At 56.9% G+C, this 18761-nt stretch overlaps 2 protein-coding genes across 22 annotated transcripts; both read right to left on the reverse strand.

Annotated features, from left to right (window-relative positions):
* Positions 1 to 298: 298 nt before the first annotated feature.
* Positions 299 to 6017, reverse strand: EFNA4 (ephrin A4). Of its 4 annotated transcripts, XM_063605003.1 has the most exons (5): positions 5886 to 6006; positions 5269 to 5387; positions 2819 to 3105; positions 2395 to 2463; positions 299 to 837 (listed from the first exon to the last, which is right to left on the reverse strand). In XM_063605003.1, exons 3-5 carry the CDS (start codon positions 2988 to 2990, stop codon positions 683 to 685), a joined length of 396 nt encoding a protein of 131 aa, XP_063461073.1. In that variant the 5' UTR covers positions 2991 to 3105; positions 5269 to 5387; positions 5886 to 6006; the 3' UTR covers positions 299 to 682. The 4 variants fall into 4 exon arrangements, with proteins under 4 accessions (XP_063461073.1, XP_003817144.1, XP_003817143.3 ...); XM_003817096.6 differs by lacking the exon at positions 5269 to 5387 and having other exon boundaries at positions 5886 to 6017; XM_003817095.6 differs by lacking the exon at positions 5269 to 5387 and having other exon boundaries at positions 299 to 1003; positions 5886 to 6017.
* Positions 6018 to 7046: 1029 nt separating this feature from the next.
* On the reverse strand, positions 7047 to 18587 carry ADAM15 (ADAM metallopeptidase domain 15). Of its 18 annotated transcripts, none has more exons than XM_008970256.3 (23): positions 18368 to 18563; positions 17055 to 17161; positions 16339 to 16415; positions 15844 to 15922; positions 15606 to 15682; positions 15322 to 15514; positions 13965 to 14027; positions 13817 to 13885; positions 13568 to 13737; positions 13347 to 13431; positions 12716 to 12864; positions 12455 to 12629; positions 12088 to 12180; positions 11662 to 11966; positions 11376 to 11571; positions 11031 to 11108; positions 9848 to 9920; positions 9479 to 9617; positions 8990 to 9059; positions 8333 to 8404; positions 7847 to 7918; positions 7453 to 7577; positions 7047 to 7362 (listed from the first exon to the last, which is right to left on the reverse strand). In XM_008970256.3, the coding sequence occupies exons 1-23, from the start codon at positions 18444 to 18446 to the stop codon at positions 7320 to 7322; spliced, it is 2589 nt and encodes an 862-aa protein (XP_008968504.2). In that variant the 5' UTR covers positions 18447 to 18563; the 3' UTR covers positions 7047 to 7319. The 18 variants fall into 18 exon arrangements, 15 of the variants coding, with proteins under 15 accessions (XP_008968504.2, XP_003817122.2, XP_003817123.2 ...); XM_003817074.4 differs by having other exon boundaries at positions 8333 to 8407; XM_063604744.1 differs by lacking the exon at positions 7847 to 7918 and adding an exon at positions 8176 to 8246 and having other exon boundaries at positions 7351 to 7362.
* Positions 18588 to 18761: the final 174 nt, after the last annotated feature.

The raw sequence follows: 18761 nt of genomic DNA on the forward strand, positions 1-18761 counted from the left end.
CCTTTGCTTTTGCTGGGCGCCCTGCTTGGTGCTACCAGGACTTGGGCAGGGCCCCAGGCGGATGGGCTGTCAGGAGCATCTGCCCCTTCTCAGCACAGGAAGCCGGCTGGGGAGGTGAGAGAGGGTGCCAAGCTCCACAGCTGCTGCTGGCACCCACCCCACATTGCCCAGAGGGGTGCCCACTGAGGCCTGGCATGGATGGCCTGAGCACAGCTGGCATGGAGGTCAGGCCAAGCTAAGCTGAGAGCACAGGCCACAGGGAGTCCTGCTATCAGGGAAGTGGCCTGAGGGCAGTAGATTGGGGAGGGCAACAAAAAGATGAGTGGTTTATTGAAGGTTTGGTCTAGATACTTATAAAAATACAAACTGGCATGAAATTCAACCTCATGAAGAGTCCGTCTTCATAGAAGACAAGTGAGTGATCGATCCCCTGGGGAGGGCAAGGTGCTGCCCCAGGGAAAAGGCCCACAGGGCACAGATGGCAGGGCTTCTTCTTTGCCCTGGTCCAGCAATCGACCTGTCCCCAGGTCTTCAGCCTGGGCCCCCAGCTGGCTTGAGGATTTGATCATACCAAATCCCAGTCCTCCTGGGGGATGGGCTGAGACCCTCAGAGCAGCCTGCAAAGCGCCTGTGTTTGTCTTGCCTCTGCTTCAGAGTGTCCAGGGCTGTCTACTGCTCTTCTTTAGCCTGTGATGAGGGGACAGGCTCCTGCAAGAGTCACCTCAGACCCTCTGATCTCCCCCATCAATGCTCCATCTTGTCGGTCTGAATTGGTACCCCCAGTGCAGGCAGCAGGGATCCCTCCTCCTCCAGGGGATCTTGGGAGGACTCTGGCTCCTTGGGATGAGAGGGAAGGTCTGCTTGGCTCACAGAATTCGCAGAAGACGAAGAATCAGAAGCAGCAGTAATAGCAAGAGACAGAGGGGGCTGGGAGTGTCCCCCCCTCGCCACCCTGATGTGCCACTCTCTCCAGGGCTCCCAACAGGATGGGCTGACTCAGACTCTGTGAGGGGGAGGGGGTAGCACTGATCAGTCCTCCCACTTTACCAGCCTCCTTCCTCCCCTTCCCATTAGCAGTTCCCTCCTTTCCCATCCTCCAGGGTCTCCCAAACCAGCCACTCCCTTCCCATGATCTATGACCTCATCCTTTCTAAGCCCCAACTTCCAAGCCTCCCCAAAATTGCCAATAGAGACAACCAACTCAGCTAAGACCTTGAAGGGCCTTGCCCCTGGACACCCTGTTCTCTTGGCCCAGCTTTAAAAAGTGTACAGTATGTCGGGTGTGATGGCTCACACCTGTAATCCTAGCACTTTGGAATGCTGAGGCGAGTGGATCACTTGAGGCCAGGAGTTTGAGACCAGCCTGGCCAACACGGTGAAACCCTGTCTCTACTAAAAAAAAAAAAAAAAAATCAGCTGGGTGGCACACACCTGTAGTCCTAGCTACTCGGAATACTGAGGCAGGAGAATTGCTTGCACCCAGGAGGGTGAGGTTGAAGTAAGCTGAGATCGCACCACTGTACTCCAGCCCTGGGCGACAGAGCGAGAGCGAGACTCTGTCTCAAAAAAAAAAGTGTGCAGCGAGGCCACACAAGACATGGTGGCTCACGCCTGTAATTCCAGTGCTTTGGGAGGCAGGAGGATCTCTTGAGGTCAGGAGTTCAAGACCAGCCTGGGCAACACAGGCCAGGAGTTCAAGGCCAGCCTGAGATCCCATCTCTACAAAAAATAAAAAGTAATTTAGCCAGTTGTGAGTTGTGGTGGCACATGCCTGTAATCCCAGCTACTCGGGAAGCTAAGGCAGGAGAATCGCTTGAACCCAGGAGTTTGAGGCTGCAGAGAGGTATGATCGTGCCACTGCATTCCAGCCTGGGCAACACAGCAAGACCCTGTCTCTTAAAAAAGAAGTGGGGGAGCTGGGGTTGGTGGCTCATGCCTGTAATCTCAGCACTTTGGGAGGCTGAGGTGGGCAGATAACAAGGTCAGGAGATCGAGACCATCCTGGCTAACACGGTGAAACCCCATCTCTACTAAAAATACAAAAAATTAGCCGGGTGTGGTGGCGGGTGCCTGTAGTCCCAGCTACTCCGGAGGCTGAGGCAGGAGAATGGCGTGAACCGGTGAGGCGGAGCTTGCAGTGAGCTGAGATCGCGCCACTGCACTCCAGCCTGGGCAACAGAGCGAGACTCCGTCTAAAACCAAAACAAAACAAAACAGAAGTGGGGAGAGGATGGTGCAGTAGAAGCTCCCTCAAGGCTAAATGGGGAGAAGAGACCACAGCTTGAAGCTTCACCAGGACCCCTGGAGTCTGATCCTCCTAGATTCTTCTCACTCCTTCCCTCCTTCCCAAGGCCCCACATTAGCCAGTAGGGTCCATGCTCCCAACCCACTTACTCCTCTCCTTGCAGCAGACAGACACCTGGAGCCTCAAGCACTGGCCAGAACTCTCTGGAGTGGGCACCGCTGGGTAGTGGGAAAGTGGGAAGAAGTTAGCACAGGGAGTCACCCCTTTGTATGCCTCAGACTTTTTCAGACCCTCCCAGCTTTTCTTCTCTCCAGGTCCCTGGAAAGCGTTTCCTTACTTTGGGGCCACACCCATGTATCAGGCCCCATCCAGTCCTCTCATCTCCCTGGCCCCCTTTCCTAGCTCCTCCTACTTTCTCCTTTCTAGACATTTCCCTCCTCAGTCCTGAGTTCAGCCCATACCTCAACCCGATGTACATTACAGACCCAGCCCCCTCCTCCTTCCAGGCCTCTCCTTCCCCCTCCCTACCCTTCTGGTACACAAGAGGTGTCCAGTGTGCCCTTGGCCACTCACAGATGTAGTAGTAAGTCTCTCCAGGTAAGAACTCAAAGCCGAGGGAGAAGGGTGTGAAGCGCTGAATCTTCTCTGAGAATTGAACATGGCCAAAGGGCAGGGAGCACACCCAGCGCTTGTAGGCCCGGGGGCCCTCTGCCTGGCAGGACTCATAGCCTGGCCAGTCCACCATGTACAAAGCAAACGTCTCGGGGCCCTCAGGGGGCCCTGGGCCTTCGTAGTGGGGGCAGACAATGTCTAGGTAATCGTTGAGGCCCAGCTCCACCACGGCGTCTCCTCGAAGCAACCTGCAGGCATAACGCAGGGGTGGGCTGAGGAGTGGAGGGCACCACGCCATGGCCATGGATGCCAGAGACACCCCTTCTCAGAGGCCCCTGCCAGCCTCTCCTCCACCCATGTGCGATGGAGCGGCTCAGGAAGGCCCGAGGTTCCCAGACTGACAACTCTTGAGAGACAAAGAGAGTGCAAGAAATGGATAAGATGATCGATTCACAGGTTCCGAGAGGCTAAGACCTGCAGTGCCCATAACCACACAGCTTAGATGTGAGGAGGGTCACCACACCCTGTCCTACAGGCTGGAGCTGCCACACACCTCTCTAGCTCCAGTGCCCAACACTCAATGTGGTATAGCACCAGGCTTGATCAATGTCAGGTGGATGGATGCTGTGAAGAAGCTGGGCAGAGAGGCAGGAGGTACAGTTGCACACAGTGCAGCTGCAGACACAGAGGTGGAGACAGGGGTTGGGAAAGGTCTCCTCAAACAGATATAAAGTGAGGAACACTGTCCTTTAGACTGACTTCAACCCAAGGGTGAAAAGAATGTCACGGTAAAAAAAGAATGAGGGAGGCCAGGTGTGGTGGCTCACATCTGAATCCCAGCACTTTGGGAGGCCGAGGTGGGAGGATCGCTTGAGGCCAGGAGTTCAAGACCAGCCTGGGCAACATGGTGAGACTGTCTCTACCATAAATAAATAAATAGGCTGGGCGCGGTGGCTCACGCTTGTAATCCCAGCGCTTTGGGAGGCTGAGGCGGGCGGATCATGAGGTCAGGAGATCAAGACCATCCTGGCTAACACGGTGAAACCCCGTCTCTACTAAGAATATAAAAAGAAAACTAGCCGGGCGTGGTGGCGGGCACCTGTAGTCCCAGCTACTTGGGAGGTTGAGGCAGGAGAATGGCGTGAACCCGGGAGGCGGAGCTTGCAGTGAGCCGAGATTGCGCCACTGCACTCCAGCCTGGGAGACAGAGTGAGACTCCATCTCAAAAAATAAATAAATAAATAAATAAATAAATAAATAAATAAATAAAGGCCATGAGTGGTGGTGCACTCCTGTAGTCCCAGCTACTTGGGAGGCTGAGGCAGGAGGATCCTTAGAGTCCACAAGTTCCTGTAGTGAGCTATTATGCCACCGCACTACAGCCTGGGTGACAGAGCAAGACCCTGTCTCTAAATTCTAAAAATTAAAAAAAAAAAAAAAAAAAAGAATGAGGGAGTGGGTGCTAGGTGCCTCCCTTTTTTGGCCGGGAGGAGCAAGTGCCAGGCATGGGGGGAGTCCACATACTACCCAGTCTTCAGTCTTCTCAGGACTCCCTTCCCCACCTCTTGGGAGCTGCCTGGGGAAGCCAGCACAGGTGGGAAGGGCTGGAAGGGGCTGCTCCCCACAGTACTGAATGCTGCATGAACCACCCCCCATACCACAAACACAGCGAAGCATGACTTAGGAAAAGCCTCCGATGGGTGGTCCAAGGACCACCTGTATCAGTTCTGATTAGAAATGAAGATTCCTGGGCTCAGCCAGCCCAGACTTACTAGAACGCAAGCTGAGCAAGGACAGGGCCTTGGTAAGTTTTGTTCTACTGCATCCCCCGTGCCTGGAAAAGTGCCCAGCACAGGACAGTGTTCAATAAATATTTGTGGATTGAATGAATGAGCCAGAAACCTTAAGATTGGGGGGTGAGAAACCTGAATTTTTAACAGGTCCTCCAAGTGATTCAGAAGCTTTGGTCTGTGACAGAGATAGAGAATTCAGAGTCCAAGGACAACAAAAGCTCTTATCACTTGTTATTGGTATTGTAATGACCTGTCTTTATGCAGGCTCTCCTGCCTGCGCCTGTTCTCCAGAGAGTCTGTGGAATCCCAGAGGGCAGGGTCTTGATCTTCTCATCTATATAGTTAATCCCCTGCAACCTAGCACAGGGCCGGGCACACACAGTATGTGTTTAATAAATAAATGTTAGTGAGTGAAGAAATGAATAGTCACAGATTGTCTCAAGTAGAAAATCAGAAAGAAAAACAGATGGGAAATAGGAGAGGCAGGGAGACTTGGGGAGGGGGATGGAAACAGTAAAATATACTGAGGTTCAAAGGCAGGCAGCTCAGGAGAGAGAAAGAAATAATAGTTTATATCTGTACAGCCTGAGCCTCTTTCACATACATGACCTCACTTACCCTGCCAGACTTCCCAGGGTACTAGGTATTATTAGCCCATTATACAGGTGAGATAAATGAGGTTAGGAAGGTCACGAGACTTGCCCAGAGGTGATTCGGCTAGAAGGGCAGGGCTGACACTGGAAAGAAACAGAAGGACCAATAAAGACAGAGATGAAAGCAGAGATAGCAAATGAGATCAGGAGACAGAGTGAGAGCCAGAGGTGAGACCCAGCGGGCAGGAGAGTAACCCACGCTCTTTCATAAGAGTAAAGCCCCCTCCCTCGCTCTCAAGTTCGTCAGCCACAGCTCCAGCCTGCGGGAGGCTGGGGATCGCCAGGAGAGCAGCGAGGGGGGCGGAGCCCGGAGTGCGGGCAAAGGCCCCCCCAGCTCCATGCTCCAAGACCCCCTAGACAACCCTTGGGGCTGGGGTCTTCTGCCTGCCCCCCAACACATGCGGGCTGTGGGGAGACCCAGGGCGCGCCTCGCCCCTCCCCCCTCCCCCGCCGGCTCAAACAAAGGAGCCCCGGCGCGCGGCCAGGCTCAGGCGGCGCCGCGCAAAGAGCGGGTGGCGGGCGCGCGCAAAGCCCGGGAGCGCGCCGACTTGGCTGTGCGCTCGCCCGGTTCGGCCCGGCTACCTGGGGTTACTGGAGTTCCAGTAGACTACGTGGCGGAGGCTGGAGCCCCCGCGCAGAGGGGAGCCGAGGAACGCGGCCCAGAGGACAGTCCGCAGCAGGGGCAGCAGCCGCATCGCCCCCGAGGTCCGGTTTGGTCTGGCCTGGCAGGTCCCGGCCCGCTTCAGAGTCGAGGCGAGAAAGGTACAAAGTGAAGAGGGAAGTTGCGGAAAGGGGAGTGGGGTACGGAGATTCACTGACCCCGCCCCTGAATAACTTTCCGCCAATGGGAGCGCGTCTCCTCCTCTCCACCCAGCGCCAACTCCAGTTAACCCTCTGTGCACCGCAGCGCGCGCCAGGTTCGCCAAAGCTTCCACTGAGGCTGCACCGCACTGCGAGGGGGCGGGAAGGAAGGACGTATTCCAACACCAGTATTTTTAGGGAGGTCATCCCTTTCGTGTCTGCTTTAGTGCAGGGTAGACTGCCTTATTAGAAGTTTGGAAGATTTTAAATAAGGGTACATAACCTTTGCCCAGATAGGGGAAAGTGAGGCGCGGGCGAGGATCCATGAAGCCTGTCCAACCACCTTCATGCACTGCCCCGTTTTCTTTGCACATCTAGGGACAGTGCAAGCGGAAGGGACAACACAGCTCTGGGACCACCTTCCCTAAAGAGCCTTAGGTGGCGCGCTAGATGCTCACTTTAGGATTGGCGTCTGTCCCTTGCCGCTCCACACCTTCGTTCCGGGCTGGGGGCCCACGCGGCCCCAGTCCCTAAGACGAAGTAATGAGGTGGTTGCGGCCTGTACAAAGCACCTTTGTTCCCGATCCCTCAGGTGGCGGCGGCGGAGGGGGAGGAGGCAGGTGCGCGGCCTTGGGATCGTGGGAGCAGCCGCCGCCCCGCTCCGCCCTGGCTCCTGGGCTCTGGGAGCATCAGCCAGATCCACTTTTCCCAGCCAATGGTCAGAGTGGGGACGGCATTTCCAACAGCTTGACAGATTGCGCCGAAAGCCACCCCAGTCTGGGCAGAGGGAAGCTGCGAGCATCCCGGGGACACACGCCGACCCTTTCTGGTACTCCCGCCCCACACAGCCCGCCCTCGTCTGAGGCGGCAGCGTCTTCTGGCGGCCAGACCTGGAACCGCAGCAGGAGCGACCCGGGTTCTAGAAGCAGACAAACTCTGCGGAACGCTCCCAAGATGTCACGTTTATTGCAGCTGAGCAGAGACAGGCTGTGCGGACCTTCCTCAATCCCGTCCAACCCCCAGCCCCTCCCCAAGCCCCCGCTGCAACTACGCCGGCAGGTCCGCAGAGTGTTGCTTGACAGCGCGTGGCGGTGCCCGGAGCCTTAAGACACCGCCAGTCTCTGGCGCCTTCAGTCATGGTAGGGGACTCCAGAGGGCACGCCCGCCTCTTGAAGCCCTAAGTCCGGCTTGGAGGCAGCGGAACCTCCGGAGAGGTCAGAGGTAGAGCGAGGACACTGTCGGGGGCGGTGGCGCTGGTCTGGATTGCGGGAAGCCAAGAAAAAAGAGTCAGAGGCCCCTTTCCCCCAGGTCACTCGCCCCGCCCACCCATGCCCAGGGCTCCTCCTACCTGGAGGGTACCACTAGGGGCGGGATTCCAGCCCCTGGGCCGGGCAGGTCACCCGATGGGCACCGGCCCTGGGGGTCGGCAGGCAATGGCTTCCTTGGGGGTGGGGGCTTGGCTGGCCCCTGAGACTAAGGGAGAGAAGGCAGGAGGCCGGCTTAGGTGGGGGGGTGTCATGTTGCCCACCCCCAACGCACTGGTGCTGGGGAACACCAGCTTGGGGGCAGCACCAGCGGTCACCCTTGTCTGCAAACAAACCTGTCACCATTAAAGGCACCACCGGGATATGTGCCCTCATGCACTGAGGGGGCATCTCGCCACGGCCACCACCGTCATGGCTACCAGCACCACAGCCCTAGGTGGGGGGAGAGGCCGTGCCCTTCTCTCCCCCCACCGTTACCTTCGGGCTTCTCACCACCGGGTCAGCGGGCAGAGGGCGGGTAGGGGGATTGGGTCGGTCAGCCAGCTCAGCCTGAACAGAGAGAGGGGCAGTGGCTGTGAGAGCATAACCAGGGGCTGTGGACATGCACAGAGATTCCCCAGAGGGGTTCAAGTCAACATGCAAAGTCAGCCAGGGGGCAGGAGAGAATGAGGGAATGCGCAGAGGGCTTGGAGGCATGCCAGCTGATGTCTCAGGGGAGGAAGGTGTAGGTCAACCGCAGTCCCTGGCCGACTGCAGTCCCGCCATTGACCACCAGATGGTGGTAGAAACCAAGGCAGGAGGCTCACCCTTTGCTGCTTCTGGGGCTCAGAGTGTCTGAAGGCTGAGGGGCACCCCGATCACCTAATGAAGAGCACCACTGGCAGGGAGCAGGGATGAGAACTGCAGTTGGGTACCAAGCCTCCCACCTGCCTTGGCTCAGGGCGGGCCCTGGCCCAGATTTACCTGGAGTCTCTTGGACACAGGGTCAGGCGGCAGCGGCCTGGAAGGGGGGGCCGGGAAGCTGAGAGCACTAGCCTGCTGAGAGGGCAGGAGGGGCAGATAGGCACAGAGGGGGAAGAGGAAGCAGAGAGACAGAGTGGGCAGGGAAGGGTCAGTGCCCAGGGAGGGCCGGCGGGGGCCCAGGGCAGTGGGTGCTGTGCATGCAGTTATGCAGGTGCATGCAGGTGGGGAGCGAGTGGGGAGGAGGTGTGCACACACTCCCATCATCCAAGCAGAGGGCTCAGGGTGGGGATGCTCACCAGCCCTTCTAACATGGTGACCTGGGCCTACGGAAGGCCATTCTGAGCACCACTGCCCTTGTGCCCTCCTGGGGTCACTGCTGGGGGCACGGATAGACCCACCTCTCAAAGCCACCTCTTGGCCAGCGGACGGAGCCCAGCAGCTCCTGCTCCAGCTGGCTGCCCTCCCCACTCTTCTGGACTCAGCTTCCCTGCCTGTAGCCAGGGGAGGGGAGGGCAGGGCTGGCCCTGACTCCTTTGACTGACTCTTGGGCAGTGCTAGCCTTTCTCTGAGTCTGGAGCCTTTAATGCGCACCCCCCAGGGCCCAAGCTGGATGCCCGGCCAAGGTGGAGTCCCCTTCCTCTGGCATCCGGGACTCACCTTAGTGCCTTGTGCCAGCAGGGCCCTCTGCGGAGGTCCTGGCCGTTCAGGGGGACCAGATTGGGCTGCCCTATGCATGAGGAAAGGCAAGAAGGGAGAGGGCCCAGCCTCAGACCCTGTTTTCTACCTTATGCCATCCTTGAGTGGGGTTAACCCTTTGCAGGCACTTATGTGTGGTTTAGGTAAAATTGTGGTAGGGCCGGGGTGGGGGGCAGTATTTATTAGCTTGAGGGAAGACCCTACTTATCCAGCACAGGGGCTCCTGGGGAGAAATGGCCCTAGCAATCCAGCCACCCCACAGGGTCACAGCTGTGAGGTAAAAAGCTGTGGGCGCATATAGGGAAGGGAGGTGTGGGGTATGGCAGTCAGCAACTTTAAGGTCCAAGGGGCCTGGGGCTCAGAACCAGGTGGCAGGGGCTGCAGAGGTGAGGCAGCCTTCAGCACTGTCCCCAGTTGAAGGAAGTGGTAGCAGGGAGGTGATGCTTATACCTGTACTGGCAGGTGGGTCCCTTGAGCTGGCAGAGTCGCTGGTGCAGGCGGGCACGGTACCAGTAGCTGGCACCAAGCATCACCAGGACCAATAAGACCAGGAGGCTGAGGAGCAGCCCTGTGGTCAGGGAGCTGGTTGCTGTGGGCGGAAGTCAGGTTTAAGGGAGGACGGGGCTAAGAACTCTAGATCCATGAAGGCGCAGGGGGCAGGGAGTGAAGTCAAGTGATCAGGGAGAGTGAAGGGTTCAAGGGGCACAGACTCAGGGAACCAGCAGCAAAGGGGGGTCAGAAAGAGAGGGCCGAGGGGGCAAGATAAAGCATGAGACGCTTTGCCCTCCCAGCTGCCCCTGTCCCCCACCCCCATGCTACCTTTGAGCTGAGTGGTGCAGTCAGGGGGTGCCCAGCCCTCCTCACAGTAGCAGTGCCTGTTGCTGTCACAGACCTAGGAGGTACAAGGCGAGCAATGAGGAGCTCTGCACTCTGGAACTATTTCCTTGTCTCTAGCTTTTCAAGATCTCAGATTTCTACAACTGGGGGTTGTGCTGGGTATGTGTGTAGAGAGAGCCCGGAGGGAGGGTCTTTATCCATACCGGGGCAAATTAGATCAAACTAACACTTACTGAGCTCCTTCTGTGTGCTGGGCACTGTGGTACATGCTTTCTTTCTTTGTGTTTGTTTTGTTTTGTTTTATTTTATTTTATTTTAGACAGCAAGTAAGATGGAGTCTCACTCTGTTGCCCAGGCTGGAGTGCAGTGGTGCAATTATGGCTCACTGCAGCCCCAAACTCCTGGGCTCAAGCAGTCCTCCTGCCTCAGCCTCCCAAGTAGCTGGGAGCATAGGTGTGCACCAGCAGGCCTGAATAATTTTTAAATTTTTCCTTGATAGAGATGGGGGTCTCACTATGTTGACCAGGCTGGTTTTGAACTCCTGGCCTCAAGTAATCCTCCTGCCTTGGCCTCCCAAAGTACTGTGATTTGGCTGGGTGCAGTGGCTCACCCCTATAATCCCAGCACTTTGGGAGGCTGAGGCGGGAGGATCACTTGAGGTCAGAAGTTCAAGACTAGCCTGGCCAACACGGTGAAACCCATCTCTACTGAAAATACAAAAATTAGCTGGGCATGGTGGTGGGTGACTGTAATCCCAGTGAGTAGGGAGGCTGAGACATGAGTAATGTTTGAGCCTGGGAGGCAGAGGTTGCAGTGAGCCGAGATCACGCCAGCGCACTCCAGCCTAGGCAACAGAGCGAGACTCTGTCTCAAAACAAAACAAACAAACAAAAAAACTGTGATTATAGGCATGAGCCATTGTGCCCAGCCTGTGCTAGATGCTTTCATACTCATCTCATGTACCCTGGATGGGGATACTATTATTATAGCCATTTGATAGGTGGGGAAACTGAGCTCAGCAAAGTTAGTAACCTGCCCGAGGTCACACAACTAGGAAGTAGTAGAGCAAGGATTAAAACCCAGATATGTCCATTTCCAAAGCCCAGTATCCTTTTCCTCTCTAGAGGCTCTCTGCTCCCCTTCCACTTCCCCCATCCCAGCTCACCCCATGTCCATGGCATTTGCTTCGACATTCCTGTGCCCCCAGGAGATCCACACGCTGGCATCGATGGTCTATACACACCTGACCCAGGGAGAGAAGAGCCTGGATCAGATTCCCACAAAGCTTTAATGGGACTGGGAGGCCAATAAGGTTGAGGCCATACCCTGCGTTTACAGATGGGGAAACCAAGGCATAGTGAGTTGATAGGACTTTGCTCCATCTGAAGTAAGAAACTGACTTCCTTGGAGTCCCTGCCTTTGACACTGGTGAATGGTGAAGTCTGGGCTCTGTTCATTGTGGTCCAAATGTCCCTTCTCACACCTGGTCTTGCCCACCCAGGCTGCTCACCAGGCCAGGGCCACAGGCTGTGCCAGGCAGAGTCAGGAGGGGCTGGGCCACATCACTGCCCAGGTCCAGGTGCACCCAGCTGCAGTTCAGCTCAGTCCCATTCACATCTATTGTCTCCCAGAGTAGATCCCGGATGGAGCCCAGCAGAGGCTGGGTCCTACCTGTCTGGCACTGGAGCTGCCCACAAATGGCATCTCTGTGGGGAGGGGGAAGGGCACACAGAGTTAGTAGGAGCAGGGCCAAGGCTCTCAGAAACCCAAAGGAGAAGCCAGGTTTCCTCACTTACCTAGGGGTGCAGGACACATAACTGCCACTGGGGTTGCGCCCACAGCTCCCAAAAGCATTTCCCCGAGTATTCGCTGTCTGGAGGCAAAGTGGCGCAGCGGGCTGGGCTCCAGGTCCCCAAAGTGACTGGCACTGCTGGGCATAGGAGGCACAACGCCCGTGCATGCACACAGCTTGCCCACCAGCGCAGGGCTCGCCATCCCCTAGGCTGACATCAGGGGGACACTGGGAGCTGTCTCCTGGGCAGAATTCAGGCAAGTCACAATCCCCTCTGGTAGGACGACACTGCCAGCCAGACGGGCGCAGCTGTGGAGGGTGGATGAGCATCAGTGTGGGCACTGAGCAAATCCAGCCGGGGGTCAGAATGACCCTTTCCACCTTGGCCCCGGCAGGTGAGCTCCGGGTGGCCAGTCTAGTCTCTACCCACCTGGCAATTTTGACAACAGGGTCCGTCAGATGCACACTGTGCACCTGGCCTCAGCTGGCAGGTCGAGGAATCACAGCAGGGATCGATGCAGTCCTGTGGGCAGGAGCACGGGGGCTGGGCATCAGAGCAGGTGGGGCCTGTGAGCCTCCCTCCAATCTCTCCTCCTCCCACAGGCCAAGACCAGAAGCTACACAGCAAGCGAGGGCTAGAGCCCAACAACCCATGTGCTGTCCCCACAGACAGGGCAAGTAGGAGAGGGGTGGAAAGTCCCTTCAGAACCCAAGAGCTCAGGAGGCTGGGATAGGGCTAATGAGCCAGGGTGAGGGTACAGAAGTGAGTGGGGCGAGGCTTTGGGAAAGCGGCTCACATCCAGGAAGCCACAGTCACACTGCTCGCCCGGCTCCACAAACATATTTCCGCAGAAAGCAGCCATAGGGGGTAGGCTAGGCAGCCGTTCAAAGAGGCAGCTGCCCATTCCATCCAGGAGGGCTTTCTCCAGGGCCCGTCGGCTGCAGTTGCTGAAATTCAGGCCTGGTAGGAAGCTGGGGAGGGTGGCAAGGAAGGTTGGTGCTGGGGGCCTCTCCCTGCCCCCTGCCCCACACCCTCTCTCCATCCTGCAGCTACTTACTCTGTGGAGGCCTCCATGATGCAGGTCTTGGCTGGGGCTGGACCTGGACAGGGGCAGCTATTCCCAGGCAAATCATGGTCCAGGCCCAGGCTGTGGCCCAACTCATGGGCTATGGAGGAGGCGACTCCCAGGATGCTGGTGGAGTGGTCCTGTCATTGGGGAGGGGTACTGCAGGTCCAGTCCCAGCCTGCCTCCACCACAATGCCCAGACCACCCTCTCTGCTCCTGTTCCCTCCACGTCTGACCTCGTGGGCACTCAGCAGGCACTGCTTCCCTCCTGAATTGCTTCTAAAGTAGGAGAACCCAGGCCTGGATGGCAGAAACTTGGGTTCTAGCTCAGCTCTGTCCCCCACCATCACTGGAGGGAGATCACCTCTGTTCTTTGGGCCTTAGCTGCCTCCTACCCTCCTCTAAGAAATGGGAAGACTGCACAGGGGATGACTGTGTACACTGTGACTAGCTGGCCACAAGCGAGGGCTCCCTGATAGCAAAGGCCACATCACGCACCTCCACCCTCTATACCCATAGCTTTGGGGTTGGGCAACTTTATAGGGGGGTTTCAGTGAATAAATGCCACCACACTTGGGAGGAACTGAATTGGGAATGAGGAGGAGACCTGGAAATAACTCACCATGTTCACACCTCCTGAGAAGTCAGGAGAACAGATGGAGTTCTGAATGGCCATGCCCACCGTAGGCCCAGAGAATGAAGTACCACTGTGGGACAGAGAGGCTAAAGTTCAGGGCCAGAAGCCACGGTGGTCAGAGCTTCAGGGGCTGAGGTAGGGTGCTGAAGGGGTGTGAATTTGGCCAGGACAGGACTGGCCTCTCTGGCTGAGTCTGGGGCCCTTACGTCACCAGCTGGGCACTGTCATGGGGCAATCGAGGCAGCAAATGTGCCCTGCGCCAGTGGAGGAAGTTTTCGAGGGTGACAGCTGGGTTTGGGCTGATCTCCACCAGGTCACGCTGGGTCCAGGCCTCCAGGCCCACTAGTGCCACTCGTACATTCAGGGGCTGGAAGAACTGAAAGACAGCTGGGGCTCAGAAGAGGGGTTGTCATGGTCAGGGGCCTGGGGTGGGGGTTGCTCTGTCCAGCACTCACTGTGTCCAGCAAGAGAGCCACTTCCAGTGTGCGGTTTAGCAGGTGCTGGAAGTCCTGGTATTTCTGGGCCTGTAGGCCAAGAGAGGTGACATGAAAGGCGGCAGGGCAGTGCAGGGGGAGGAGGATGTGCAGGGGCCAGCAGGCTCACCTCCGAGTGATCAGCCACAATCACCAACTCCACAGTCTTGGTCTCTGTTACCACATCCCGCCTCTACTATGGACAAGAAGAATTATCAGGCAAACCTGCCGCTCGCAGCCAGCAGCTGTGCCAGGCTGACCAAGAGGCAGCCACTCCTACTCTGTGGGTCAAATAGGAGGGTGAAGAGCCCATTTTACAGATGAGCCACTGAAGGCCAGAGGGCCCAGGAACTTGCCAAGGAGGACCAGGAAGTAGATAATGAAGGTTGGAGTAGACCCCTGCTTTTCTGGCTCCAAACTCAGTGGTTTTTTTCAAATTTTTAAAAAACAGTAATTTAGCTGGGTGCGGTGGCTCATGCCTGTAATCTCAGCACTTTGGGAGGACAAGGCGGGTGGATCACAAGGTCAGGAGATCGAGACCATCCTGGATAACACGGTGAAACCCTGTCTGTACTAAAAAATACAAAACATTAGCCAGGTGTAGTGGCGGGCGCCTGTAGTCCCAGCTACTCGGGAGGCTGAGGCAAGAGAATGGCGTGAACCTGGGAGGCGGAGCTTGCAGTGAGCCGAGATCGTGCCACTGCACTCCAGCCTGGGAGATAGAGCGAGACTCTGTCTCAAATAATAATAATAATAATAATAATTTTTAAAAATCCCAATAACAACGCTTGTCACTTACCATAGGTCTGGCATAGTTTTAAGCACTTTACATCTATATGGACTTATTTAATCTTCCCAGCAACTCTATGCAGCAAGTAGTTTTATTATCTTCATTTTACAAATTAGGAAATTGGGTTTATATTGCTTCATCATTGGTAACTATGTATTATCTATAACCAAGTGAGAGCTCTCTGCAAATGGGATCATAAGACAGATGAAGAGTTTGAGCCAAATACAACTCATAAATGGATAGGCCATTTATTAGTTGTAGGGCCTCGGGCAAACCACCTAATCTGTCTCAGCTAGATTTTATTTTATTTTATTTTATTTTTATTTTATTTTTTGAGACGAAGTCTCACTCTGTCACCCAGGCTGGTGTGTAGTGGCTCGATCTCAGCCCACTGAAACCTCTGCCTCCTGGGCTCAAGCGATTCTTCCACTTCGGCCTCCTGAGTGGCTGGAACTACGGGTGCACGCCACCATGCCCGGATACTTTTTGTAAGGTTTCGTCATTTTAAAATAGAGCTATCGATAGCACCTACCTCCTAGGTATGGGAGGAGTACACGAGCTAATATTCACAAAGTGCCCAGCATGTGGAAAGTGCTCCATTCGCAGGAGCTGTTGTTACTGTGCACACATAGCTCTAAGTGTCTGGGGATCAGCCCTCAAGACAACCAAAGCCCACCCCCCTGCCATTCATCCTCACCCGGCGAATGTGGCGCTGTCCCAGGGGGTGCTCTGGTGGCGTCTGAGTGTGTACAGATTCCCGCCAGCTCAGGGCACAGGTGTGGCCTGGCAGGTGGAGATCTTGGATTCGCGAAATAATGGGAGGACCCTGAAGGTCCCCAGGCCCCTGCTCCAGGGTATAGCTTCTCTCTGGGGTCAGGACCACCAAGCCTCTAAGAAAAAAGAAAGAAAGTCAGAGAACATTTCAGCTCCATGCCCGGGTCTCCTTACTTTCTCTACTGTCATTAAATCCACCCAGTATACCTGAGCCCAGAGCAGGTGCAGACGGACACCCAGGAGCCTGCATATCCCCGCACTCTTCCCTGGTAGCAGCAGTTCTCCTGCAGCACGGGAACAACATTAGTGCTATCTCAGAGAGCACACCAGGACTGGAACTGAGGAGCCTAGCTTGACGGTAAAAATAAGCAGTGTCCTCTCACCTTCCCGTCACCCCCTCCCTCTTTCCCCTAAGCCAAAAATGGCACAAGAGGGCCTGACTCACCAGAGTGTGTCCCTCACTGACCACCCGAGTGCCATCGGGCTGGTACCACACCAGGGTTGGGCGGCCTGGGACCAACTCCCTGTGGAGTGAAGAAAAAGAAGGCAGTGCTAAAGCCACTTCCCAGGTCGTGCATTGACAAGCAGAGGCTTGAAGGTGGTGGTGGGGCTGGGGACCAGGCAACCCCCGCAGCCAACTTTTCCACTCCTGACCCCGGGGCAGCAAAGTATACTGGTTGGGCCACTGACTCTGTTAGTTTATTTGAATTCCAATCTGGTTTTCACCACATACTAGCTGTGTGACCTGGGGCAAGTTATTTAATCTCTCTGTGCCTTGACTTCCTCATGTATAAAATGAGGACAATAATACATGATAGTATATCCCTTATAGGGCTGTTATGAGGATTAAATGAGCACAAGCACTTAGTACCTGGCACATAATAAATGCTATACAAGTTGTTGGCCATGTGGTCACTGTTATTGCCACCATCACTATTACCTATTCTGTAGCAGCTCCAGGATATGACTGTCACCGTCCAGCTCCAACTTGATCCTCAGGGGCTCAGGCAGACTGGTCTGTGGGCACCAGAGGGCAGGTCACCTCCCTAGACCTGCCCACAACTCCCAGCCTCTCTAACCAGAAAACCTCAGGCCCACAGAAGAGCACCAGCAATTAGATCACTGGTGGGGGGATCCCAGGGGAGGGGCCAGGAAACCCTGCCTGGCCTGGAGCATTGTTCTGGGGGGTTGTGTGCGGAGGTCAAGGAAGGTATCTGAGCCGCCCCTTCTCGGCTTCCTGCCCAGAGAGGAAGCACTGTGTAGGACCCAGCACAAGCCCCAGCCCTTCCTCTGACTCAGCTTTAGAATGGGGTGGGGGGGCGGTGGTTTGGTAAGGTCCTGACTCTTTCCAAATCCCCCCACTGAGAAAACCGACAACATGAGATGAAGAAAGCAAGTTTGGCTTCACAATTTCCCCAGTGGAGATGGATGGGTTGGGTGGGGCTGAGGCAGACAGATACACATGTGTGCAGAGAGAGAGGGAGATAAGTGAAGCCAGGTGCTGGGGTGTGGTGGGAGAGGCAGCTGGGCCTGGGATAGACCCACTACAGTGAGCTCTACCCACCAGCTCCTCAGCCAAGCTTTGGCTTTGAGACACCTGACTATACCGGGGCGTGTGTGGATTCGTTTATTTATTAGAGGGGAGTGAGAGCTCACCTGAAGCACCTTTTTGAGGCTAATTGGGAGATCGTCCTGAAGGACCTGGGGCTCCAAGGGCTCCCTCGGGGCCTTCTCTGACTCTGCCTGCTGCTCCTCAGTGCCACCTGCAGGTCCCAGGACACCCCAAGACAGTACTGAGGGAATCGACAGCAGGGCTGGGGGTGACAGGTGCCCTCAGATCCACCAGCTCCCAGCCCATCAAGGCCCTTAGGTACCTGAGGGGCTTCCACATTGCATGCTGAGACTTAAAGAAGAATACTGGAAGGAGAGGGTGTCTCTCTAATTTATGGCTTTCCACCCACCAACCCATTCACAAGTCCCCAAGAAAGACTTTCGGCTTGCGCAGCCTGTGGCCCTCCTTGTCCCCTTCCGGCCAATCCCAGGTTCTCACAGGGACCCTCCCCTGTTCCCACTCCCTCCCAATCACTCTCCCCCCACTTCAGGAACGCCCCCTCTCGAGACTGAGCTAAGCCTTGTGGCCGGGTGCCCGCTCACCCTCCCCTTCGCTCACATCGGAGATGCCAGGAACGCCCATTTCTGGGTGAGCAGTGCAAACACCCCCACCTCCCTAAACACCCTCATGCCCAGTCAGGCACACCCGCTGCCTACAGCCTCTGCTTCCTCCTCGAGCACCCCCCACCCCCCCAACACACAATGGCCCTCTCTCCTCCGGACACTCCACCCGCGCCTGCCCTCTCGGTCCCGGCCCAAGACAGCAGCGGGAAGTGAAAGTTCCAAGGAGGAGTTGGTGTCCCAGCCTCTTTCCTGGCCAATTCTCCCTTCTCCTGGCTCATCTCGGGCCCCTCCCGCTCGGCCAGGCACTGGTGGCAACAGCACCAGGGTGAGGAGTGCCTGGCGGCCCCAGGCCTGGAATAGAGGCTAGAGAGAATCCTCTTCCCTAAACCCTACAAGCCATGCCCGCTCAGCGCCCTGGCACCGGGTGGAACGGTTAGCTAGGCCCCAGAGCAGCGAAGATGCCAGTCCTGGGGAGCAGCGACCCTCTCATCACGATCTTGAAGTGGCGCTGGACAGGCCCCTCGGTACCTGGTACCTGAGCCTGAAAGTGTCCGCAGGGACTGCGCAGAGGATGACCAGGCAGGAGGCAGGGGGCGCCGGCATCCCCCCTCCTTCTCTCTTCACCCCATCGCCAAGTCACCGGGCCCTAGGTCCAGGACAGCGGACCAGGGCGGGCCGCGCTCTGGCTGGGCTCTCCCAGGGTCTCCGTCCGGCCCCATTACCCTAATGCCTTCCGACTTTCCTGCACCTCCCTCCCAGTCCGCCCCCCGACCCACTCCAGGCGGAGGACTCACCTATATTTGGGAGCGGCCAGGAAGGCAGAGGGCTGCCCGCGCCCAGGAGCCCCAGAGCCCAGAGCAGCGCCAGCCGCATGGCAGCGGCGCTCCGGGCCGGGCGAGGGCAGCAAGTGCGGAACAGCGCGCGGAGGAGCGGTCGGCGGCCAGGTCGCCTCGGAGAACCCAGCAGCGCCGCGCAGCCACCAGGCCCCGCCCCGGCCCGCCCCCTCCCACCCGGCCCCAAGCCAAGCTCCGCCCCCGGCAAAGCCCGCCCCGCTGCGCGCCGGGTGCCTCGGGAGCGGGGACACAGCCCACTACGCCCGCGCTGCTCAGCGCTACCGCTTCCCCGCAAGTGTGCGGGGTGGGAGCCGGTGCCCGGTCCGACCGGCTTGGGCGGCGCGCCTTCACCCGG

The sequence above is a fragment of the Pan paniscus genome, chromosome 1 (assembly GCF_029289425.2).
Source record: "Pan paniscus chromosome 1, NHGRI_mPanPan1-v2.0_pri, whole genome shotgun sequence".
NCBI lineage: Eukaryota > Metazoa > Chordata > Mammalia > Primates > Hominidae > Pan > Pan paniscus.

Excerpts from the sequence above, each read along its gene's own strand:
- EFNA4 (XM_003817096.6), bottom strand. The coding sequence starts at position 5,998 with ATGCGGCTGCTGCCCCTGCTGCGGACTGTCCTCTGGGCCGCGTTCCTC. Across the intron at positions 2,464-2,818 it reads AGAGACTTACTACTACATCT|CGGTGCCCACTCCAGAGAGT; the intron begins GTGAGTGGCCAA and ends CCCACTACCCAG. Across the intron at positions 838-2,394 it reads TGTCTGCTGCAAGGAGAGGA|GAGCCAGAGTCCTCCCAAGA; the intron begins GTAAGTGGGTTG and ends TCTCATCCCAAG.
- ADAM15 (XM_063604739.1), bottom strand. The coding sequence starts at position 18,446 with ATGCGGCTGGCGCTGCTCTGGGCTCTGGGGCTCCTGGGCGCGGGCAGC. Across the intron at positions 13,886-13,964 it reads TTGTGGCTGATCACTCGGAG|GCCCAGAAATACCAGGACTT; the intron begins GTGAGCCTGCTG and ends CTTGGCCTACAG. Across the intron at positions 12,630-12,715 it reads ATCATGGAGGCCTCCACAGA|CTTCCTACCAGGCCTGAATT; the intron begins GTAAGTAGCTGC and ends CACCCTCCCCAG.